This window comes from Cinclus cinclus, chromosome Z (assembly GCF_963662255.1).
Source record: "Cinclus cinclus chromosome Z, bCinCin1.1, whole genome shotgun sequence".
NCBI lineage: Eukaryota > Metazoa > Chordata > Aves > Passeriformes > Cinclidae > Cinclus > Cinclus cinclus.
The window spans coordinates 63,092,696-63,117,778 of record NC_085084.1 but is presented as its reverse complement, the minus strand read 5'-3'; the positions used below and the strand labels follow the sequence as shown (position 1 = coordinate 63,117,778).

The window sequence follows — 25,083 nt, the reverse complement described above, 5'->3', positions numbered from 1 at the left end:
CTGCTCAAATGTCCATCATCTCTGAGGGTTTCAGTGCATGCTGGAAAATTGCCAGCTTTGCTGTGATAACATCATTGCTTGTGCAGCAGCTGAGGCGTTTTTGTTATTGGAGCTGATACTGAGTTTCTGCAACAAGAATGCTTTGTCCTATATGTCGTGGCCAAAGAATTTAGCTTCTGCTGCTTTTAAAGGTACAAAAATAGCTGTTCTACTGTATCTTGACAAATAACTAATATGTGACTTAACAGGTATCAAAAATATCAAGCAAATGGGTAGCATGGTAAAGCACAGTAGGGTGAGCAGCCTTCTCGGCAGCTGAACATTTTTCAGAGATACAGATTGACAAGAAACATTAGTCTTTTTTGTCTGTCAGTGAAGTCACATAAGTCTTAATAAATTGTTCGCAGCAGTAGACAATCCTTTCACAAAAACATGCCCTTTTTATTACACCAGTCCTATTGTCCCCAGCATTGTGCTTGTGTGTTTTATCTGTTAGGGTCTCCAAGAGTTTGATTTTATTCTTGTTTTGTTTCTTCAGAACCATGGGTCTCCTAAAAGAGCATTCAGTCCCACAGGACTGTTTCCATGGCCATCGCTTTTTACTGCATAGTGTGGTGAATACTACATGGTGGCTAAACTCTTTGTTGCTTATGTAGGGCAAACTGAGCTATTGTTCTTGTGAATCCATCTATTTACTCTCAGCCAGACCTGCAATGAAGCTTATACGTACATGAGGAAAGAATGTATAGGTTCAAAAATCCCATCAAGATTTCTGTAGAAACTTATTCAATTAAAGAAGGTGCCTATTTATGGTTACACAGAGATCTGTTTCTAATTAGCTAGTCAGTTAATCAAGTGCTGTGCTATTTTTGTTTTGTTGTGTTTTGTTCTGAGTGTTTTCTAAGTAAAGTGAACAGATGTTGTAGAAATCTGTCTCCTTGGTGAGTACTATCATTTAGGTCAAACAAATAAGTAATTTTCCCAGTATTTTTAGTTCAATATTTTGCTGTTTTCTACCCTGTCCTGATTAACTGTTTATTATTCTAAGCAAAGAACAGAAAAGCATTAATTGATAGCCCAGTTGCTTTCTCTGGCATTGTTGTGGCTCCTTGGCTTGCCCTGGCATCACTGTGGCATTGATAGTTTTCATAATTATTCCAGTCAATCTATTTGCTCATTTTGAATGCTGGCATGTTTGTCCAGTCTGACATTTCATTGCTTTCCAGGACCTGGGAAAACTGTTGCTGATGCCCCGGACAGGCGCTTTCCAAAAACTCTTGGATGCAGTTCAGCCACAGCTTCTTGGTTAATGTCCACCTTCTTTATGCAGTGGCTACTAATCTTTGAGTTGCTGCTGAAAAATCAATTCGGAGTGGCCCAGCTTGCATCCCTTCTAGTAACACCACACAGCTGAGACCAGTTTTATCTCCTCAGCTGGTTCCAGCCCACCAAGGATCAGATCCATGTTGTAGTGTCCTGGTTTGAAAGACAGGTGTTTGCCAAGGAAAGCAGAAGCTTCCCCCTGGACTGAAAAAAAACCCGTGATTCTTCCAATTATTATAATTTTGGAATTAAGAGAGCTCTCAGGCAAAGATATGGGGGTAGGAATAACAGTTCTTTACTAGTATATCTAACACGACAAACAAGAACAACAACAGCTATGAAATTACCCACAAACAGAACAGTAACTCAGTCCCAGTGTTTTTTGGCTGCAGGCACCTTTTCCCTGAGCTGCAGTTCCCAGTGCTGGGGGCGGGCGGGTCCCGCAGAGCTGCAGGAGGGCTGGGGGTGATGGCAGCGCAGTCCCAGGGAGAGAGAGAGAGATGGAGAGAGAGCCCTCTGCTCACGGTGTGGGTCCTGGTGCTCAGCAGAGTGCTGGATGGTGGCAGGTTACAGTGAGAAGGCAGCAGGGCAGGGTCCGATATTGGTTTCCCGACGCTGGGATGGGACAGAGAGGCAGGAGGTGGCGATCGTCCTTCTCGTCTGAACTCCGCGGGGGAAATGGGCCGAGGCCCAGCCTTCCGCTTCCTCTTCTGGCTGTTTGAATCTCGTGGGGTTCCCCCCTCTTCCCTCCCGTCCCCTCCCCCTTGTCACCAGGGCCCAGTCAACAGGTATCTTAGCATGACAATGGGGAAAATTCCACAGAGGGAAAAAGGGAGAGAACTAACCCTCAACATTATCCACCCCGAATTTTCCCCTACCATTATGCCAAATCAAATTAAAATCTTCAAATTACAGACATTCATACAGTTACAGATACAGGCACAGTATTGTAGGTAGTTCACCCTAAAACAAGGTCTCCTTGGGGTATGCATCGGGTCTTTCCATCCCTTTGCATGATCCACCAGGTACAACCTGGCCCTTGAGCAAAAACCACCCCACGAACTGGATTGTCTTTGCTGGAGGCAGGGTTCACCCAAACAGTTTTTCCTAGCATACCTCTCATATGCACCACTGGAACCTTGTCCCCATCTGGTGTTCTCAAGGGCTCAGACTGGGCAGGGCCTGCTCGATTAGTGGAACCTCGGGTGTTCACTAACCATGTGGCCTTTGGTAGATTCATCTCCCAGTTTTTGAAATTCCCCCCACCCAGTGCCTTCAAGGTGATTTTAAGCAGCCCATTGCACCATTCCACTTTCCCAGCCGCTGGTGTGTGATAAGGAATGTGGTACACCCACTCGATGCCGTGTTCTCTGGCCCAGGTGTTTATGAGGCTGTTCTTGAAATGAGTCCCATTGTCTGACTCAGTTCTCTCAGGGGTACCATGTCTCCAAAGGACTTGCTTTTCCAGGCCCAGGATGGTGTTGCGGGCAGTGGCATGAGGCACAGGGTAGGTCTCCAACCATCCAGTGGTGGCTTCTACCATGGTCAGCACGTAGCGCTTGCCTTGGCGTGTCTGAGGCAGTGTGATGTAGTCAATCTGCCAGGCCTCCCCATACTTATATTTGGACCACCGCCCCCCATACCAGAGGGGCTTCACTCGCTTGGCTTGCTTGATGGCAGCACACGTCTCACAGTCATGGATAACCTGGGAAATACTGTCCATGGTGAGATCCACCCCTCGGTCTCGTGCCCACTTATAGGTAGCATCTCTGCCTTGGTGACCTGAGGCATCATGGGCCCATCGAGCCAGGAACAACTCTCCCTTGTGTTGCCAGTCTAAGTCTATCTGTGGCACCTCTATCCTTGCAGCCTGATCTACTTGCTCATTGTGTCGGTGCTCCTCATTAGCCCGACTCTTGGGGACATGGGCATCTACATGACGGACCTTTACGGGTAGCTTCTCTACCCAACTGGCAATGTCTTTCCACTCATCAGCAGCCCAGATTGGTTTTCCCCTACGTTGCCAGTTAGCTTTTTTCCATCTTTCCAGCCAGCCCCACAGAGCATTGGCTACCATCCATGAATCAGTGTAAAAGGTAAAGCTTTGGCCACTTCTCTCTTTCAGCAATGTCCAGGGCCAGCTGAACGGCTTTGAGTTCAGCAAGTTGACTTGATCCACCTTCTCCTTCAGTAGCTTGTGCAACTTGTTGTGTGGGGCTCCATACAGCTGCTTTCCACTTCCGGTTCATCCCCATGATGCGACAGGAGCCGTCAGTGAAAAGAGCGTAGCGAGTTTCATCTGCTGGCAGTTGGTTGTATGGCGGGGCTTCATCAGCCCGGGTCACTTGTTCTTGCTCCTCTTCATCGGCAAGACCAAAATTTTCGCCTTCTGGCCAGTTTGTAATTATTTCCAAAATCCCAGGGCGATTTGGGTTTCCGATACGGGCGCGCTGTGTGATGAGGGCGATCCACTTGCTCCATGCGGCATTGGTGGCGTGGTGGGTAGAGGGGACCTTCCCTTTAAACATCCACCCCAGCACTGGTAGTCGGGGTGCCAGGAGGAGCTGTGCTTCTGTGCCAATCACCTCTGAGGCAGCTTGAACTCCTTCATAAGCAGCCAAGATCTCCTTCTCTGTTGGGGTGTAGTTGGCTTCAGACCTTCTGTAACTTCGGCTCCAGAATCCCAGAGGTCGGCCTCGGGTCTCACCAGGTACCTTCTGCCAAAGGCTCCAGGACAGGCCCTTGTTCCCGGCTGCAGAGTAGAGCACATTCTTCACCTCTGGTCCCGTCCTGACTGGGCCGAGGGCTACAGCATGAGCGATCTCCTGCTTAATCTGGGCAAAGGCTTGCTGCTGCTCAGGGCCCCAGTGGAATTCGTTCTTCTTCCAGGTGACCAGGTAGAGAGGGCTCACGATCTGGCTGTACTCAGGAATGTGCATTTTCCAAAAGCCTATGGCACCTAGGAAAGCTTGTGTTTCCTTCTTGTTGGTTGGTGGAGACATCGTGGTGATCTTATTGATGACCTCAGTGGGGATTTGGTGCCACCCGTCTTGCCACTTTACTCCCAGGAACTGGATCTCTCGGGCAGGACCTTTGACTTTGCTCCTCTTGATGGCAAAACTGGCTCCCAGCAGAATCTGGATGATCTTTTCTCCTTTCTCAAATACTTCCATTGCTGTGTTCCCCCACACAATGATGTCATCAACGTAATGCAGATGTTCTGGAGCTTCACCCTTTTCCAGTGCAGCCTGGATCAGTCCATGGCAGATGGTGGGGCTGTGTTTCCACCCCTGGGGCAGTCGGTTCCAGGTGTACTGCACGCCCCTCCAGGTGAAAGCAAACTGAGGCCTGCACTCTTCTGCCAGAGGACTGGAGAAAAATGCATTGGCAATGTCAATGGTGGCGTACCACTTTGCTGCCTTGGACTCCAGCTCGTACTGGAGTTCCAGCATGTCCGGCACGGCAGCGCTCAGCGGTGGAGTCACTTCATTCAATGCACGATAGTCCACAGTCAATCTCCATTCTCCGTCAGACTTGCGCACAGGCCAGATGGGGCTGTTGAAGGGTGAGTGGGTTTTGCTGACCACCCCTTGGCCCTCCAGCTCACGGATCATCTTGTGGATGGGGATCACGGCATCTCGATTTGTCCTGTACTGCCTGTGGTGCACTGTCGAGGTGGCAATTGGCACTTGCTGCTCCTTCACCTTCAGGAGTCCCACTACAGATGGGTTCTCTGACAGTCCAAGCAAGGTGTTCAATTACTTAATGTTTTCTGCCTCTACAGCAGCTATTCCAAAAGCCCACCTGAGTCCCTTTGGGTCTTTGTAATAGCCATTTCTGAGGAAGTCTATGCCTAGAATACACGGTGCCTCTGGGCCAGTCACAATTGGATGCTTCTGCCACTCCTTCCCAGTCAGGCTCACCTCAGCCTCCAGCAAAGTCAATTCCTGTGATCCCCCTGTCACCCCAGCAATAGAAACAGGCTCCTCCCCCACATGTTCTGATGGTATTAGGGTGACCTGTGAACCAGTGTCAACTAATGCCCTATGTTTTTGTGGCTCTGATGTGCCAGGCCATCGGATCCACACCGTCCAAAAGACCTGGTTTTCCCGTTCCTCTCCCTGGCTAGAGGCAGGGCCCCTCTAGCACTGGTTATTATTTCCTTCCTGGACATACATGTTGGAGGTTCCCTCAAGGGGATCTGACAAATCATCCTCCCTTTTGTAATACCCTGCATCTTGGTTATGGGAAGTTGAGGCTACCTTCACTTTAGTGGAGCTCCCTTGGTTAGTGTTTCCCTCCCTGAGTTGACGCACCCGCGCTGCCAGGGCAGAAGTGGGTTTCCCATCCCACCTCCTCATGTCTTCCCCATGGTCACGCAGAAAGAACCACAGGTCAGCTCATGGGGTGTATCCTCTATCCCTAGCTGGGGGACGTTGGGCTCTAACTCTGGGATCTGTGACTCGCACTGGTGCTGCATTGACCTTCCTCATCTCCTCCCTCACCCCTCTTATCTCCTCCTTGAACTCCTCTCTGAGTTCCCTAATCACAGCAGAGACCTGAGCCTGCATTGGGCCATTCATTATACTTTCAAAATTCCTGAGCCTATTGGCAACAGAACCCACTGTCTCGTGGTTGGTGTCAGCATTAATGGCTGCAATGAATGTGGTGTATTGAGATGGCCCCAGGTGTGCCAGATTCCACAACATCTGCCCTGTGCACCTGACCTTGTCGGGGTCATTGTCATGTTGTCCACCCCTCCCAAAGAGTATCTCCAGTACTGCCACTTCTCTCAGCTGTTGGATCCCCTCCTCAGCGGTCTTCCAGCGCATTCTATGGTGGTGCTCCTGCATTCTCTCTCTATGGACAAACCTCTCTCTTACACTCATTAAAAGCCGCTCCCAGAGGGAAAGGGGGCCTGGTTCCCTTACGAATATGTGATCCACACCTGAGTCCTGGGTCAGGGGTACCAAATTCCTTGCCTCAGTACCATCCAGCTGCACACCTGTACCCACAAGGTCCCAGACCCGCAGTAACCACGTTGTAAAAGCCTCACGGCCCCTTCGTACAACATCTTTATGCAGATTACGGAGACTCTCGTATGACAGGGACTCTGTGACAATCTCAACCTCTGGCTCCCCTGCTGGTTGTGAGGGCCCTGCTTTCTGATCCTTATTATCCAGGTGCTTTGTTTTCACCTTAGACTTTCTAGTTTCCACAGGGGCAACTGCTGCTGGCTGTGAGTGCCCTTGCAGTTCAGCTGGAACCTGGAGAGATGTAACATCTGTGGGTTCCACTGCTGCACCATCAGGTTCTCCCTCTTTAAGGCAGGGGGAGAGTTTCTCAAGAGCTGGGGAAAGGTACTCCTTCAGCATTTGGCCCATCTCCTTCACTAGAAACCCCACCCACTCTGGATGGTTCCTTTCTGAGGTGAGCTCTGGGGCAGAATCAGGCTCAGGGGCAACATCCTTAACCTCTGGGGCAGAATCCTTAGTCTTTGGGGCAGAGCCAGGCTCTGGGGCAGGGCCAGGCTCTGGGGCAGGATCCCTATTCCTTGGGGGACGTATCAGAGTTGTCATCCAAGTCAATCTCCCCTCATCTTGGAATGTTAAATAGAACAGGTTTACAAGGCCTATTAGCAATGTCAGCCACTGTATGATATCATTACTGCTTAGAAGAGATTTGAACCCCTCAAAAGCTGGTGGAGCAGACCCAAAAAACTGTGTAAGGGGTTGGGACAAAATTTTCCCTGGTGTCATATCCTCACAGTATGTACCATTATTAAAGTAACCCCAAAAACATACAGTTAGAGTGTGACAGCTCTGAATCCATGTGCCCACCTTCCAGAGGAAGTTAAAAATCCATGAATTTCTCACGTTATCAGCCCACAAAAGGAACTGGATAATAGTTACAGCAGCCTGAGTTATAGGACCCATTTTCAAGTAAGGGATTGCAAATGGGAGAGATAAAGCTGTGGCCACATGGAGCCCAAACCACGGTAAGCTGGACAACATGATGCCACCTAACACAAAACTGAGGTAACTCAAGAACTGTTATTCCTTTTTCACCCTTTTCTCTCAATGCCCTCGGGCCCCACGTTGGGCGCCAAAATCTGTCCTGGTTTGAAAGACAGGTGTTTGCTAAGGGAAGCAGAAGCTTCCCCCTGGACTGAAAAACAAAACGTGATTCTTCCGATTATTATAATTTTGGAATTAAGAGAGCTCTCAGGCAAAGATATGGGGGTAGGAATAACAGTTCTTTACTAGTATATCTAACACGACAAACAAGAACAACAACAGCTATGAAATTACCCACAAACAGAACAGTAACTCAGTCCCAGTGTTTTTTGGCTGCAGGCACCTTTTCCCTGAGCTGCAGTTCCCGGTGCTGGGGGCGGGCGGGTCCCGCAGAGCTGCAGGAGGGCTGGGGGTGATGGCAGAGCTGTCCCAGGGGGAGAGAGAGATGGAGAGAGAGCTCTCCGCTCACGGTGTGGGTCCTGGTGCTCAGTAGAGTGATGGATGGTGGTAGTTCACAGCGAGAAGACAGCAGGGCAGGGTCCGATATTGGTTTCCCGACGCTGGGATGGGACAGAGAGGCAGGAGGTGGCGATCGTCCTTCTCGTCCGAACTCCGCGGGGGAAATGGGCCGAGGCCCAGCCTTCCGCTTCCTCTTCTGGCTGTTTGAATCTCGTGGGGTTCCCCCCTCTTCCCTCCCGTCCCCTCCCCCATGTCACCAGGCCCCAGTCAACAGGTATCTTAGCATGACAATGGGGAAAATTCCACAGAGGGAAAAAGGGAGAGAACTAACCCTCAACGTGTAGTTGGGTTTGCTACCCTTGGCTCAGTGTTGTGAGCTCCTCTTCTTGAGAAACTGCTAAGAGGGTTGTTGATCTCCTAAGTGATTTGGATTCCTGGAACATGGATTGAAGTTTCATACCCTGCTGAGAGAGGTAGACTTTCAGAGCCTGGTGGGTGGAAGCTGGCAATTTACTTGTTTATCACTTGTTTCCTGCCTCTCAGAGGATTTTCAGCAGCTGAGAATCCTGCCTGATGGCTAGCACCTAGGCCCAGTTATTCTTTTATTGTTATGGCTTTGTCTCCTGACCTGCTTGCTGAATGAAGGGGTTTCCTTTTCCTTAGCTGTTGATTTGTGCATGTTGTGTCCTGCTACATGTTGGGTTCTCTATCATCCAGTCGCCTGTACAGCAGCAGTCAACTCCAGAGGATTTAATGATGTTGTTCAACTGGTCTTACCAGCTTTAGCTGAAGGCTGTAAGCATACAAGGGAGGCCTTTTTTTTCTTTGAAATGGACTGTGGTTTTCTAATTAAATTCCTGTGTTTCTGTTCAGTGAAATGGCTGTAAGAGGTGGATGTCTACACAGAGGTGCCTCACAGCAGCGGGTCATGGCCACACAGACCTGTTTTTTTGAGCACCCAGCATCATGTTCATGTGGTGAAACTGAAGCCAAAATGTGCAGCTGTTTGTTTTTCCCTTGGTGGGGAAAGGCCTCAAAGGCAAATATTTAATGAGTCAAGAGAGGCAGGAATATTCCGCCTTTTTGTTAATTTAAAACAAAATCAAGTCAACTGGCACAACTCCCTTTCAGAAGCTGTGGTGGAGAGGAGGATGGTTGCTACCCCTGTTACACTTGGGGGGGTTCAGTCTGCATTTCCAGCCAGGGTAGCACAAGCCCTTGGTATGTCTCATGTAAGGTGGATTACTGAAGCAATCAGAGTCTTTGCTGTGCAGTGTGGGAAGAAGGGAAGAGGGCCTCAGGGTGAGGGAATAAGCAGTAATGGGCAGGAATGGCACGAACCAGGAGAACTGATAGAAGGTGGACTTGTACCCCAAGGGATCTGTAAAGACAGGAGTGAAGGCTCTGGATGACTTCAGTCCCTTATGTTTTAGATTTTGTTATATCCCCTGAACCATGAAATCCAGGCTGAGGAGGTGTCAAAAGTCAAATATATTAAATGAAGCTAGTGAAAAGTCATTGGTGCACAGACATAGATGTGCTTGGTTATGTGTGCTTCGTGTCCCTTCTAACAGCTTACATATAATGTGTTCTGCTTTTCAGATTCCCTTCTACAAACAGATGTGCCAGGGTATTCAGGCGGGTGAGATGTGTGAGAAGTTGGTGGGATACTCTGCAGTGTACAAAGTCTGTTTTGGAATGGCCTGTTTCTTCTTTTTATTCTTCTTGTTCACCATCAAAATTAACAACAGCAAAAGCTGCCGAGCATACATTCATAATGGGTGAGTTTTTTATTTGAATGCCTAGTTTTCACATCTCTTTACAAGTTCATGCCTAAGTACTAATGTACTAAGTAAAGTAGTAATCAGTTGTCAAAGCATGGGGTTTTTTTCTCGCTATGCTTTAAATAGAGATTTCGTGTGGTACTAAAATAGAAAAATCTTTAATTGCTATTACAACCAGATGGTTTGTTTTTTCTTTTCCTTTCATACAGATTCTGGCTTATTAAACTTATAGTTCTGGCAGCCATGTGCTCAGGAGCCTTCTTCATTCCTGATCAGGACACTTTCCTCAATGGTATGTCCTCTTGTTTTGTTATACTACTTCATTCTCTACTATCTTGTGAGTGGTTAGAAATCTGAGAGGTCTGATCAATATGAATATTGCCTTGTTTCTTCAAGTAAAACCTTTACAGGTCAGATACAAAAGCAGTATTTGGAACTGTTTGGGGGAAACACTGTGTGTGCAAACTACATGGCCTTCATGTGAATTGACCAAGAGCAGGCCAAAGTGGTAGGTAACAGTACCACTGCAGCAATTCTTAAATAATTCTTGCCAGTTCTTTAAGATACACAGAATTATAATGGTGCAGAAGGAATTGCTCACTCAAGAACACAGAGCTGCATATTAGTTTGGTTTGTGCAGGTAGCTCTGGCATAGGGCAGCAGTCAGGCTGCACAGTGGAGGGGAACCAGTGCTCCAGGAGGCACAGTAACCTGGTGGGTACTGGTGTTTGCTGCCTGGAAACTTGCAGTATCCAAAAAGAATTTGGGATGTTAATTTTCAGTTTGGGGGCATGCATGCAGTAAGGTAAAATTAGAGTTCTTGGGCCATGGTACATGTGTTCTCCTGAGGATGCCTTGTCAGAAGCATTTCCTGTTTTGGAAGGAATCCTGGCACAGCACAGGCATGCTGGTACTAGTACTGAAGTGCCAGCTGGGAGGGGAGTGTATCACAGGAGTCTTGTGGGCTAGGAGCAAAAATCCTGGTGATACCAAGATGAGTTTGTTCTCTTACATTTGCAATAAGTACATCTTACAGGTACTTGTAAGCCCTTAAGCTGTTTGATCTGGACAGGTGAAAAGGGATGGTATCAGTAAAGCAGTGTGTATGCTTCCTCCACTGATGCTTGCTTGGTAATCTTTTTCTGAACACCCACCTGCTCTAGCCAGGGTGTTTAAAAGGGCAGGAGAAAGAGGTAACATGGGGAATCAAATACAGTGGACAGACAGACTGGGAGCACAGTACTCTGGGGAACTAAAGTAAAAACCGCTGCTAATAAGCCACTGACAGGTGTAATTCATCATCTTGCTCTTCCTGTCTGTTTGTTTGGTCCTGGATGAGTTTGCTCTTCCATCTCCTCTGTGAAGTTGTGGGACAGCTGTATGTGTTTGTCATTAGTGTTTGTCATATGTGTTTGTCATTCTGTTTGGATTAGATGTAGCAGTACAATGCCTTGTACTTGTGAGCAGGTGAGACTGCCTGTTGTCTGTGCAAGTGACCCTTTTCATGGTGAAACCTCTTGAAGAACTGATGTGTTTGCAGAAAAGGAGAAACAGAATTTTTTGTGCTAATTCTCAACACCAGTCTAATGTAGTTTGGAGATACAGCATAACAAACCCAAACCGCCTCATGACTTTTCACTTCAAAACTCTATTCTCTAGTTCCCACTAAACTGACCTCTAGTCTGCCCCTGAAGTTGAGAGTTACAGATAGTTTGGGTATAGTTTTTTGTGGGGTTTTCTTCCCTCCTTTCATGAAACTTACACTGTTCTTTTGGTTGGTTGGTTTTGGGGTTTTTTTAGAGGGATGGATCATTCTCCCAACTGCCTTTTTTTTCCTTGAAAAAGAAAATCTCTTGCCATGTTTCCCAAGTCATTTGTTAATCGTGGAGAAGGATGATTATGTGCAAGCAATAGGTTTCTGTGGGCTGTAGTGTTAAATCCACACTGGATACGCTGACCTTATCTGTGATTGATCTATAAATGTCCTGCAGTATACTGTGGCAGAAGAGATAATGAGAGTCTGTCTATTTGATTATTCACTCCACTGGTGGTCTGACTTTTCCTGCTGCCCCTCTCCCAGATACACATGCCACTTTGTGCCCTGCCTATGTTTTATGTACTTTTTTACAGAATAACTTAATCCCCTTTTTTTTGTGCGTGTGTTTGAAGAATAGAATGCTTGTCAAGTGTATACAATATATTTAGAAAACCAATAACATTTTTGCTTGCTTTTAAATAATGAGCTTATGATAGAGTAAGAAAAAAAAATAACTTCTATATCAGCTAACTGAGCCCTGACTGTTCTTCCATTTAACTTACACATGCTTTTTTTTTCAAAAGGAAAGCACAATGGTAGGATGTGGCTGTATTTTGCTGGTGCACTTCCTTGGTCTTTTCTTCACTGAAATCAGCTTCACACCTGGAGTAATTAGTAGGCTGTGTATTGCAGAGCAGTACAAGCTGTATATGCAGCTAAAAATTAAAATAGGTATCTATATTTCCTCAGATACTTCTGTTGTTGCATTTAAGAAATCTGTTGTCCATAACATCCAAGCAGCTACCCAAATACGGTATATGTATGTAGGTCAACAGTTAAGTACCCAAATAACCTGTCTTAAAATCAGTCAGTGGATACTGAATGTTCCTTGGGAGTGGCTTGGAACAGCATTTGTGAATAGATAAACCCCACCTTTGTTTTTCTGTGGTACTGGAATCTGGAGGAGAAGAAATTACCCTTTTTAGTAATGATTGGGTTCCAGTACTTTGCAATTTCAGGGTTTAGATTCCTGTGGAATGCCTTCACACCACCTCCCTCCTGCCAGTCACAAAGGTTTCAGTATTTTCTGTCTGAATATAGTAACTCATAGTCTCCACAAAAATTTTCTAGGTTAGGGAGACTCAATAGCTGTCCTAACATGATTATATTGAAAGTGAAGCAGGTTGCAGGCTGAATTCATCAGGGAGCTAATACTGAGTTAACTGAGATGGCCTTCCATCTGAAATCTCTCATCTCCTGCTACATTTGTGAGCTTCAGATATTCAAACCACATTACCAGCTTCACTGCATAGACAATAAATCCATTTTATCTCAAGGGAACAGCATTTGACCTATTTTCTGCCTCTCTGCCTTGCAGCCTGGCGCTACGTGGGAGCAACAGGAGGGTTCCTTTTTATTGCCATTCAGCTCATCCTGCTGGTTGAGTTTGCACACAAGTGGAATAAAAATTGGTATGTGTTGGGCAAATAGTTATTTGCTTTAAAATTCTGCTCGACTCCTGACCAATACTTTTCTTGTAATGAAGAATGTAAAAGTATCTTGGACATAATTCTTGAAAGAAGTCATATGAATGTCAGTATTCAGAGCTGTTCATATTTGCTTCATCCCCTCTCTCCTTTCCCAACAGAAATGTTTCCTCATTGCTTGCTTCTACTCTGCTGATTTATTCTTAACCTGAACTGCTTGGCTTCCATTAAGTAGTAGTGTCTTGGGATGCAAAAATTACTTTAAGTTATTTTACATTATATATGAAAATACATCTGCTAAGTAGAGTGGTGCAAGAGAATAAAACTGGATTTGCAAAAGGTGGCAGTGGAACTGTTTGCAATGTTATGAACTGATGAATCCTGCTTTGTCTATGTCAGCTTAACGCACGGCATTTTTTTTTCTTAAATTAAGAACTGCTAATTTGTTCAGCTTCTTTCTTGTCATCTAAATATGCAAGATTCCATTATTGACCTGGATATACACTGTTTGGGCATTGACTTCATTTTTGGATCAAGTATGTTTCCTATTACTGTCCTAGCCCTTCACCTCTCATCAAATTAAAATATTGAAGTTGTCCTCCCACCCACCTCCACCCTTTCTGTCTCATATTTCCTCCTCTACAAATTCTTGCAGTTCTCTCTTGTTCTAATTAAAGTACTACCTGCTAAGAAAGAGTTCTAGCAAACCATTGGCTTTGTTAAATTCCTGTTTCAGATAGGAAGAGGTGAGAATTCCTTACACCACAGATATTTTTATTGCCAGTTACTGTAGCTGTTTTTTTCATGGATGAAAGAGTTCCAGCACCAGCATTTAACTTTACCTCTCTTTACATTAGATATTCTTTAAAAATAAATCCTGTTTCCACAAAACAACCAGAAAAAAATAACACCGAAAAGACTTTCCATCTACAAAACAGGCCATTGTTTCAAAATAACTGTTTTAGTTGCTCCTTTTAAACCCTGGTGGGCTTTGTAAGAAATGTTTGGAAGGTGAAGAAAGGAAAACAAGATGGACCACTCTTTAGCTGAGTGCGATCAATGGTTAGACCGAAATGGAGAGGAGCCTTTTTGAGTGAAAGAGTAGTGAAACTATCAAGGTGTAGTACAAGGAGCAGAAGAGAGGCCATGCCAAGCAATAAACCTCTGGTTTCCTTGTGTGGAGAGCACCACTCATTAGCCCAGCCTGGCAGGCTTGGAGTTGCTGAGGAAACCCCTGAAGTGTTGAGTTGAGATACGCTGATGGGCTGATCCCAGAGAACTCCTGGGAATCCTAAGAGTCAGCATTCTGGGCTGTAATTACAGAAGGAGCTGATTGTGATAGTACAGAAGGTAAACACTGATGCTAAAGAATGTTTCCCTCTGTTTCATGGGTAGGAACCTCGCAATAGCCTGTGCTGGCATAGTGACACACGCATGCTTTGGGGAAGTAAACACTGTCTTTTGTGTTTGAGGATATGAGCTCTTCAGCTGTTAGAATTTTAAGTTCTGGGTAAGGGAAGACAAAGATAAGATGCTTGTCTCTCTCTCCCTGCAGGACTGCAGGTGCAAACCACAAGCAGATGTGGAATGGTTTGCTTGCCTTGGTCACTCTCATGCTGTACTCTGTTGCTGTGGCTGCCCTGCTCCTCATGGCTCTTTTCTACACGCGCTCAGAGGGCTGCATGTACAACAAGGTCCTGATTGGGGTGAACGGGGGCCTGTGCCTCTTTGTGTCCCTGGTGGCCATATCACCCTGTGTCCAGAACCGTGAGTCCGCTGACCTTTTCTCTTCCTGGATTTTTGGTGCTGCCACAATTGTATGCCTAGAGGCATAAGCCGTGTCTGGGCAGAAAGTCTGAAGGTAGCTCTGAATTGGTACTGCTCTTGACTCTTCACCTACAACGTGAAGTGCTGTTGCTCATTGTCAGCTTGACTGCTAAAACTACAGAGCTGTGAGACACTCTGGGTGTGCCATCAGCCATGTAGTATAGAGAAGGCCCACCTGCTGATGGCTGTCACTGCTTGTGAGATTTACCTAAGTCTGGCAGTGGTAGATCTCAAACTCACTACTGTTTTACCATTTACTTCTGACTTCTTGGGATTTATAATTTTGTAAAGTTTGGGCTTGGTGGAGTTGCCAGCGGTATTTTATGCTATGTGTGCTGTTATTATCTTGCATACCTTGGGTCTGAAAATAGTGGAATGACTCCAACAGAGATTTTACAGGCAAATAAAATTATTGTGGCAGCTTGTCAATAGCTTTTGAAAAGCTGTTGTGTTTGACAAAAGCACAGGGGTGATTCTTTACTTCCACAGGAATCTATAATGTTTTTCTAAAACAGCCCACAGAACTAAAGGATAGAATTTTTCCTCTTTATTGGACAGTGGAACTTTATCAAAACTGCCTCAAACACTTATTAACGGCCTTAAGTAAAAAATAAAACATAGTGATGTGCTGTTCTTTAAAGGATATAAATTTCTGTTTCAGTTCATTGAAGTGTCTGCAAAAATAACTAATTTTTGTCTTTCTTGTAAAGGCCAGCCCCATTCTGGCTTGCTGCAGTCAGGAGTTATCAGCTGCTATGTCATGTACCTCACTTTCTCAGCACTGTCCAGCAAACCACCAGAAACTAGTAAGTTATCTAATGCTTTATATAAATTCTTTTCAACATGCTGTGTATTAAAAGCATGAATTTAGCAAACCTGTATTAACAGACTCAGGGATATAGAGATGCTAGGTTTGGTCTTCACAGAAAAAAATGCAAATGGTGCAAATAAATCTGTGCAGCCAAGAGACTATGCAATTGGCACTCTCTGTGTGTGTTAAATGTTTTAGTCTAGGGGTACTTAATTTACCTTGGGTGAGTTGCATCTGTTGCACCATTTCCTATTTCCTGTGAACAAATTTCCCAAAGTCTTGTAATCTATTCCTCCTGTGACAAGTACACATTCTCATAAAATAGGATATGACAAAATACATAATGTGTAAGGTCACATGATAGGAAAGGATTGGAGCAAATGGTTTCTGGATTCCTCTGGAAGAAGCTGGGTGATCTCCATCCAAAAGTTCATAAGGTCCAATTAGTAGGTGCTGGCCATCCAAGTGAATACTAACATGACACTTTTTTACCCTAGAATTAGTCTGCTAGGTAGGCCTGGACTCCTAATGAAGCAAAAATTTGAGTACTACTTGTATTTTGTTTTGAGAGGAAATATTCCAAGAAAGAGCTTGGAGTTGTGTCTCAGAGTTATGATGGAGCTGAGATGATGCTATTCTTCAGCAGAGTTCTTGAACTCCACTTGCCTTTCAGCCACTGGTATTGCAGTTCAGGAGTATGGCACTCACTAGAGTTCCAAGTTCTTTGCACTACAAAACCAGAGCGAGACTTCAGAGCACAATTCAAACTTTCCTTTACCCAAATAAATGTCAGGTTCCTATATTTGCAATGGAAGCATTCTTTTCACTAGCAAAGTGAAAAGATAGTTTGAGTTAGTACTAAAACACCCTTTCTTTATTATTGCCCAGCTTTTAGCGTTCAATAGCTGAAACAACAATAACCAGAGGAAAATAAGTTCAAAGACCGGAAGGAAAAATTTATACAGATATCTTTAAAGAAGAAGGGGGAGAGATGAGGGAAAAAGTATGTCATACTTGTGTAGGTACAGATATACACACAAGAGTTTTCTAGAGTTAGGAAGTAAACTAGACAGCATTTAGGTGTAAAATTTACTTATGGAACTTTTGCAGTGTTTTGAAGTAACACAGAATTGAATTTAGAAGTCCCAAGTTCATCTGAGATACTCAAAAGTCTTGCCACAGTGTAAAAATAAAAAGAAGGTGAAGAAAGTAGTAGGTGGAATTAAATAATTTGCCTTATGTTGCTTCATGCTTGTCACAAAGTCTTCAGCAGTTAAGTGAATGTTCTAATTCTTCTTGTATATATTGCAAGTGTGGTTATTGCATTTGTTTAGAGTATGCATCAAGCACACTCTTAGACCTCCTTGTCTTCTCCTGCCTGAGAATTTTGATGGTTGTCATTTGCTCTCAGAGATGCTCCTTCCTTGCATGTCTGTTTGATAAGGACTCTACATTTGCTTGTCATCTTTCACACTGGTGTGTGCTAGAGAATGTGTGAGGTGCTGGCACTTACTGTGGTGTCCCAAGCCTTGTAATTCAGGTTTGCCGTGAGCTTGCCTAACCTTGACTCATTTGTCAAGGAGGGATTTCCAATTTGCACATCTTGTGTTGAAGACCTGAAAAAAATGAAAGTTACAAGTATTTGCAGCACCCTTAAAGAGTTGCATATGTCTTTAGAAAGAATAGGCAAACAGAAAGTGATCTTCCTTGAATCTGTGTTAATTACAGCCTACCTTTGCTTTTTTGGTGCCAGAGTTGGCTAAAACACCTGCCAAACTGTGAACGTGCCTGGCTTCAGACATGTCATTAATGGACACAGGTGGGGGGAATCTGCACATCTCTGGCCAAGGTGTTCTGTAAAGTCTGGTTATCCTTTTGTTTCCTCTCCCCTTGGTGCTGTCCCTGCAGTGTGCTGATAAAGCTGTTTTTGCAGGCCCATACAAAGTCCTCTCCCACTGGGTCAGGGTTCATGACTCTGAGTTCATTTTTAACCTGGATGTAGTCTTTGCTGCATTTTTCCCTCTGCCCCTACAAAAAGTTGTGCTGCCTCAATAGGGATGCTTTGTGGTTGCTGGAGGGTAAAAGGAAATGCGTTGAGCAGCATTGACTCAAAAAGCTCTTGATTTGATATTAAGGTGCAGCTGTCATCTCTTACTTTGGGGTGATGCTGTAGGCTACTCTATGACTTGCCTTGACTCCAGGGAAATAATAAAAAGCCAGATGCAACTTGGAACATCAAGGACTGAATTGGTTTCATTTCAGGGGCCCGAAAGTAGGATGTGCTTACATGCCAAGATAAAAACCTGCCTGTAACTGGTGTGAGGAGGAGATGGATTCCTCTGCAGATACCCCTGTGAGGCCCCCTTGGTATTCTCTTTGAGATAAGAAAAACTACTTAATTAGAATGACTAAAGCTAGAAAAATGTTAGACCCTTGCTTATCTTTTTAGAAGATAATCGGTTAGAATTGATTTTTTGTAATTGGTTATTTTATACATAGAACTTTTAGGTAGTTGGATAATGTTTCAATTTTGTACCCTATTGGCTTATTTCCAGTCCACCCGAACCCTATAAAACTTGTATTAACCCATGTATTTGGATTTGCTGCCTGACCTCCCCTTTATGGAAGAATAAAGCCTGTGGAAGAAGTCTGTGCTGCTCTCCCGATCTCTTTCTGTCAGCTGAGGAAGATCTCAGTGAGCAAAGATGGAATCCCAAAAGAGCTGACTGCCTACATAGGCAGGGCTTACAGACCTTGTGGCTGAAATCTGCCAGAGGGGCAGATAGCCCCACTGGTGCATCTTTTTTTCCTTGGTCTTTTGTGAGTCAGTCTGAGAACTGGGCAACAACTGACCACTTTTCTTTACTGTATGGATTTAATAGTTGTCCTCAAGGCACCCTTGCTGTCACATTTCTGGTCTGAGGTCTGTACTGTCTTGGTATTACATGGTTTTGTAGCCTTGGGTGAACTGCTGGCAGATTTCCAACTTCCTATTTCTTAGTTCACAAAACAGTTTTTTTTTCCATGTTTGTCTGTTGTGGTCAAACAGGAAATTTTAGTACCTTACTAAGTTGCATTTTTGTTTTGTCTGAAACACAGAATATGCCAGATCAGATTTACCCTTTTTATTTTCTGTGATCTTTCTAAAAGACACACAGAAACCACTGAAATTTACCTACCTACTGTCAGATAATAAAAATTCAGTTGAAGCCTTCAGTCTGAAGATTAGTTTAAAATGCATTTAAATGAGCTCTGCAAACTGTTCTTTTTGTTTGTTCTGTTTTGTGAAGTCCTGGATGAAAACAACCGGAATATCACAATCTGTGTACCTGAATTCAGCCAAGGCCTGCACAGAGATGAAAATCTGGTTACTGGCTTAGGTACTACAATTCTGTTTGGCTGCATTTTATATTCTTGGTAAGTTGGGAGTTTGCAGTTACCTTTCTGTAAATGCAATGTTGTGGTCCAAAGTCTGAGGGCTTATTCCAGGCCTCATGAAAAGTCACAGAGAGGTGTGGAATAAAGCTGGCAGGTTCATATTGTTATCAGCTTCAGAATTTTAGATGTTCTAGCTAAAAAGATAACTTCTGAAACAAATATATCTAATTAAAATCAAATAAGGCAATTTAGATCTAGAGGCAGAGGGAAAAAAATTCCTCCTGTCCATGATCTCAAATAATCTCACTGTTAAACGATAAAACTCTATGCAGTTACATCCACCTGAAAAATCTATCTGAAATTTTTGTAACTTCCTGACAGAGGCTATGACTGTCCTTGAAGGTCTTTAAAACAAACAAAATGTTTGGGAGGATTTAGGGCTTCCTGTGAACAAATGATGAGCATAGTATTGCCATCAAGATTTGCCACTGATCTGCTTTAAGAAAAACCCTTCTTTGTCCCCATGATGCACACCTTTGATGTTCATCTTGTATTATTGCAGCTCACTTTAATAAATTAAGTTATGCTGTGGGACAGGGAGTTACTGGTGATTGAAAGGTTGTGTGTCATTTATTTTGGCTGTGCAGCTTGCCTCTCTGCTGCAGTTTTTTGAGCAGGTTCTGCTTCTGAATTGGTCCACTTCAAAATTCACATACAGAAACTCCTTCATATTTTTGTGAAGTGAAAACAAGAAACTTCTGTTTATCAAATATGCATATGTGTTCAATTTTGTTCTGATGCAAGATACATAAAAATGAATATCATGGATCTAGTTCACATTAGAAGGACACTTCCAATGCTTCAGGAAGGTTTTTCAGCACACAGACAATATTCATGTAGTCTGCCACTGAACTGCACCATGTAGCTGGGGAGGTAAGAGTACCTTCAGAGGGAGTGTTTTGAAGCATTGCTTTCCAAGGCTCGTTGTGTACACCAAAGCCTTCCTGTGGGTAATAGGAAGTTGGCATTTCATGTCTTAAAGGGCAGGACTGGACAAGAAGTGTTTCCTGTCAGAAGAAAGGAGAAAGGATTCCCCCCCAGATAAGTACAGTCATGCAAGAAAATAATTTCTAGGAACTGGTACACTGACAACGCTTGCTGGTAATTTACTTTTGAAAACTGACTGCTGCCAGAGTCCTGTGAGTTTGCTGGCAAAGCCTTTACAGAAGAGCTGAGCCAAAGTGATGGCTGTGAACTGAGTGTAAAAGCACTGGTTGTACACAGCAGGGGAGATCTCTTCTCGATTGCAAATTGGGGCATTTAGATTTTGCTGCTGTCAGATGGTGGTGAATTCATCACTTTTCAGGAGTGACCTATTTTTAAGCTCATGATTTAGTCTGAACTGACCAATCGCCATCTTCCAGGCTGGTTTATATCTAGTGCAGGACAAACTTTTCATATACTTAGTGCTTGATGATAGCATCCAGGCAAATGATTAGCTGAGACATTGGAGTAGACTATTTGTGTTTGCTGTGATGTTGAAGATTTACCCTGTTTGAGCTATAGTTATAGCCAGGGGTTTGATACTGTCTTCTTTTCCTCCTAGTTTGACCTCAACGACACGTGCAAGCTCAGAGGCACTGAAAGGAATATATGCAACAGCTGAAACCGAAGTGAGTTCTTGCCTCTTCACGCAGGATTTTTATGCAGACTTTTTCCCATGCTTTTATTGCTGTTTTTTTTTCTGTGGCCAGTAATCTGAAAACAGAAGCTGTTCTTGGTAGCATGTATGCTATGTGCCTCTGGGTATGGACTCTTCAGATCTTTTGTCCACAGTGGCCCTTCTGTAGGTCTTGCTTGTCCTGTGGGGATGCCTTTAAGTACTGAAATGATTTGCTGCTCTTGAACTTTATTCAGCATCCTGCAGACTTCCTGTACATCTTATGTTTGACGTAAGCTCATGTCCTCTTATTTAAGGGAAAAGCATGCTGGAAAGCTACCAGAAGGAAAAGTGGAGGCATTCTTAAACATTTTCAGTCCTGGTTGCCTTTGTTCTCAAAGCAACTAAGATCCGAAGTTCTTATCTCTTGTTCTTATTTCCATACATAAGTAGTTCCTTTCTTTTTGCCTGTAATTTATCTCTGATCATTTTTCTTGTCCCTGTTTCAGCTGTACAAGTTTCTTCATTCCATCTGCCTGTTTCTTTGGCTTTCTTGTCTTAGGAACACCCAGAAAACTCGGGAAATGAGTGGGATTTTGCTAAGTAACAGTTTCCCCTTGCTTAGGCTTGCTAGTGATGCACTTCAAGTATGTGCATGTGTGTTTGGGAGATAAGTCTCCAACCCTAGCTCTCTCTGCATTGGTGTTACTTGCATCTGCAGTTTTAGCTTCTGTTTTGTAAGTCTTTAAATCAGAGTGTGAGAGTTCAAAACCATGGAGGTATCTGCTGAGGCCTTTGGTGTTTGCAGTAGCTGGGCATGGGGCAGCACTGCACATTCCAGTGTGCACTGCCCTGTGGCAGGATGCTGTGGCTGGACAGGGAGCCAGTGCCAGCCCACTCCTCACTGCCAGCTGGGCATGGAGCACTGGGAAGTGGCATGGCCTGTCTCAGGCAGGTCCTGATACCTTCCCACTGTGTGCTGAGGGACAGGACAGGGAGCACTGGGGAGGAAACAGCTGCCTTTTGTGGTCCTGCACCTCCTCTGCCAACTGTGCGGAGCCTGTGGAGGTCTGTACCAGAGGTGTGGGTCTGTGCCCTGTGGAGGAGTAGAAGAGTAGAAAGAGGTGGAGAATAAGGGATTTACTGAAAGTCTCAAAGAGTCCTTTGAAAAAGAGTGAGCTTTTTGGGTTTTCCTGAGTTTATGAAGCCAGTGAGTACAGGTAATCAAGGATATGCTGGGTAAACCTGCCACTTGATGTTTCTGCTGGACTTTTTTACTTTAAAGACGTTCTGTGTGGGAAAACATGCAACCAGTCCCTGTAAGAGGGGATAAGCTAAAAAATAAAATTTAGAAGTGCAAAGCATAAATACTTATTCATGTGTATGTGGTGTTCCAGCCAAACTGGGGCACCCCATATGTGATTTTACACAACAATCTGCTGCTCTTCAGACATTCAGGTGCAGCATGATTTTTCTAATCACTGGCACCCACACCATCATCACACTAATCATAATAAAAATTTGCAAAGCAACTATATTTTTGCAGCAGTCTTGCTGCTTGTCTGTCGATACAGACATCCTTTATGTCAGTCTTGAGATAGCTACTTATCTATGATGCTAGTATGGTTTCAAGGATGTTTTGAAGGCCCTAGGATGCTGGCATTACACTGGTTGTCCAGGGCCATATTTTATCCTTCATGGACAGCTCTAAGTTTCCAAGAAGCAGTGTCCTTATTTCCAGGACTGGGCTGTCCTTTAGTTTGTTTTACTTAAGTGTGAACAATACTGAAGTCTTCAGTAAAATTCCAGTGCAACGTTACATTGAACATTATACTGTGAACTACTACAAATAAATGAAGTTAATACACTTTTGTACTGTAAAGACTGATTGATGTAATAGGGAAGTGAATTTTCCTAACAGGGTTCATTATCTTAATCAGACCACAAGCAAAAGAAATCCCAGAGAAGGTTATTACCAGTACAAATAATATTTGTGATGAAAATATTAAGTACAGAAAGTGCTGACTTTTACTGTAGTGTGGTGCAGGAAATAGACTTATATTTGTTTATTGGATGGTCAACATCTTTTCTCCACTTGCATTACCATTCAACACAGGAAGTGTCAAATTACAGCTTTTCTTTCTCAACCAGGTTAAAAAAAAAAGTAAATCTTCATTTAAATAAAACAGCAAAAACAGGTTTCAGCTTGTACTCATTCTTGTGCTCATTCTGGCTCCATTTCAGCAAAATCTTGCAAAGAGAAGTACATTTCAGATTTACACTGGTAAAGTTGTGATTTCCAACCCATACATCAGAGCTTAAAAGTTCCTTATACTTCTGTCTTATTACAGAAATATCCTAAAAAGCACTTGCATGTGTATCTGAATAGATAAGTCCCCTAAATATGTATGTGCTTCATTATAGCTTTTCCACCATTTTGTCATAATTATTTGCATCTGTGTTGGACCTAGAGTTACGTAAAATGGGTCATTTTTAAAGACTGGCTCATTTATTCAGATTACTGAGCAGGTTTTTCCAAAGCTTGGAAACTACAGTTCTGAGCTACTGGGCGAATCTTAATTTGAGTTTTGTGCTAGTTGGAAATACAAACCAAAATTTCTAAATTAGTGTCTTAGCTCAGACATAACAGACCTTCCTTCCCCAGCTTTCTGCTTTGCTGTAGTACAGGTTCTTACCCCCTTCCTGTTTTCTGTTCCACAGGTGGCTCGTTGCTGCTTTTGCTGTGTACCTGACGGAGATGGTAATTATGTTTTCACTGCACCATTTACCTTATTTGTGGCTTTTGGGCTAAAGCTGAGAGGCTAAGGACACAGCTGTGGAGGGAGAGATGCTCATACCCTCATTCAGTAGAGTACTGAGTGCAAACTGAAGCAGATGAAGTGCTCCAATTAGGCTACAAAGGGAAGCAAGAAATGTCACAACACAGTTTCAAAAATACTAGGATAGTTAATGATTCTTTAAAGTACATTTCATCTTGCAACATACACAGACTAATCTCAGGTTTTTGCATGCCCATGGGTGTAACTGGCTGCTGGACTTCTGGCTCAGCAGCTCTGCAGGGACTGCAGTTTGGAAGTGAGATAAGAAGGGAGTGTCCTGTTTGCAGACCTGGTACAATCAGGATTATCAGCTTGGATTTGCCAGAAGAATATTGCACAGGTAGAGCAGTTAAAATGCTCTCAACGCTCAAAATCTACTCAGTACACAGGAAGCTGTTACAAGGCAGGATTTCAGTTTTTGGCCCAGGGTTTAGGCCCATGCCCTGAGGAAGAGGAGATGTTCAAGTGTTACTGCTTCAATCACACTTTCCCAAATCACACCATAAATGTTTTGCTGTGTTCTCTGTGAAGCCAGCTGCTGTTTTCAGTTCTCATTACATTTCCAAACCTTTGTTGTTTCCTGTCTCTTACAGTTGATGCTGAAGAGCATGTTGAAAAAAGGGGAGGCCAGACTGTGGTTTATGATGAGAAGAAGGGCACAGTGTACAGTTATGCCTACTTCCACTTCGTTTTCTTCCTGGCTTCTCTCTATGTGATGATGACAGTAACCCATTGGTTCCAGTAAGTGTATTTCTTTCATGCATTTTTTTAATGCTGATAAATGAACATCTCTCTGTGTTGAGAGGGAAGATGCGAACAGGAAATTCTGCTGTTTGGGTGTTTCCTGTCCTTATGGTAGATGTTTGAAGAGACATTACAAATCTTTCTTGGGCTTTCTTGAGCAAGATCTCGCTCTATAAAGGGTTGCTCTCCCTTGCTTCCTGTAATGGGTTAACCTAGTTAAAGTCTTTTATGTCAGGTTTTGTTTTTTTTTTTTTTTTCCTTAACAGTTACGAAAGTGCTCAGATTGAAAAATTCTTCACTGGAACCTGGTCTATCTTCTGGATTAAGATGGTCTCCTGTTGGGTTTGTGTCTGTCTATACTTATGGACTCTTGTTGCTCCACTCTGTTGCCCAACCAGAGAGTTCTCAGTGTGAACAGTTAAAAGGTCATTTTAAGTAATTTTAAGTTTCTTCTTCTCCCCTTTTTTTTTTAAGTGGAATGAGGAAACACCTATTACCCACTTACCATAATGTACCAGTTGTTACCTTTTTAGTCAGACTAAAGAAATTATGGAAGACTTTTTTTATACCATTTTTTATTATCATGAACAAGCATTGCCTAAGGGAACAAATCTGTTTCAAAACTTTACAATACTTATGTGTGGTTTGTGGAAAACACAGTTTTATGCATAATGCATAAACTGTATAAATGAAATACTCTTCAAATAACTGACAATCCTCTTCTGGTTTCATTGACAAGAAGAGAAAAACTCATGGTGCAGATGGTATCTTACTTCCCATGAATGTTTGGTATCTCCAGCAAATATGCATTAATTCCTTTTTATACTCTTTCATTGTCTGTTTCTTTTGCAGTTTGCAGTGATGATTTGGACTGCTGTTTTGTACAGCATATAATTCTTGTAAGTCATATCCAGATAATTTTTTTTCCAAAAACATATCTAAATACTTCTGTAGAAATAAGAGAATATATAAAATCTGACTGCCAAAGCATCTACTA

The 25,083-nt window shown here is 43.6% G+C and overlaps 1 protein-coding gene across 1 annotated transcript in view; it reads left to right on the top strand.

The window, feature by feature from the left end:
- Positions 1–24,703, top strand: part of SERINC5 (serine incorporator 5) — a 40,268-nt gene extending 15,565 nt beyond the window's left edge. Inside the window, exons 3-11 of the mRNA XM_062513379.1 lie at positions 9,402–9,580; positions 9,793–9,875; positions 12,718–12,811; positions 14,382–14,593; positions 15,364–15,459; positions 18,755–18,881; positions 20,449–20,515; positions 23,224–23,263; positions 23,936–24,703. Of these exons, the coding sequence (XP_062369363.1) occupies positions 9,402–9,580; positions 9,793–9,875; positions 12,718–12,811; positions 14,382–14,593; positions 15,364–15,459; positions 18,755–18,881; positions 20,449–20,515; positions 23,224–23,263; positions 23,936–24,087 (1,050 nt within the window). The 3' untranslated portion in view covers positions 24,088–24,703. The remainder of the gene's footprint in view (positions 1–9,401; positions 9,581–9,792; positions 9,876–12,717; positions 12,812–14,381; positions 14,594–15,363; positions 15,460–18,754; positions 18,882–20,448; positions 20,516–23,223; positions 23,264–23,935) is intronic.
- The last annotated feature ends 380 nt before the right edge of the window (positions 24,704–25,083 follow it).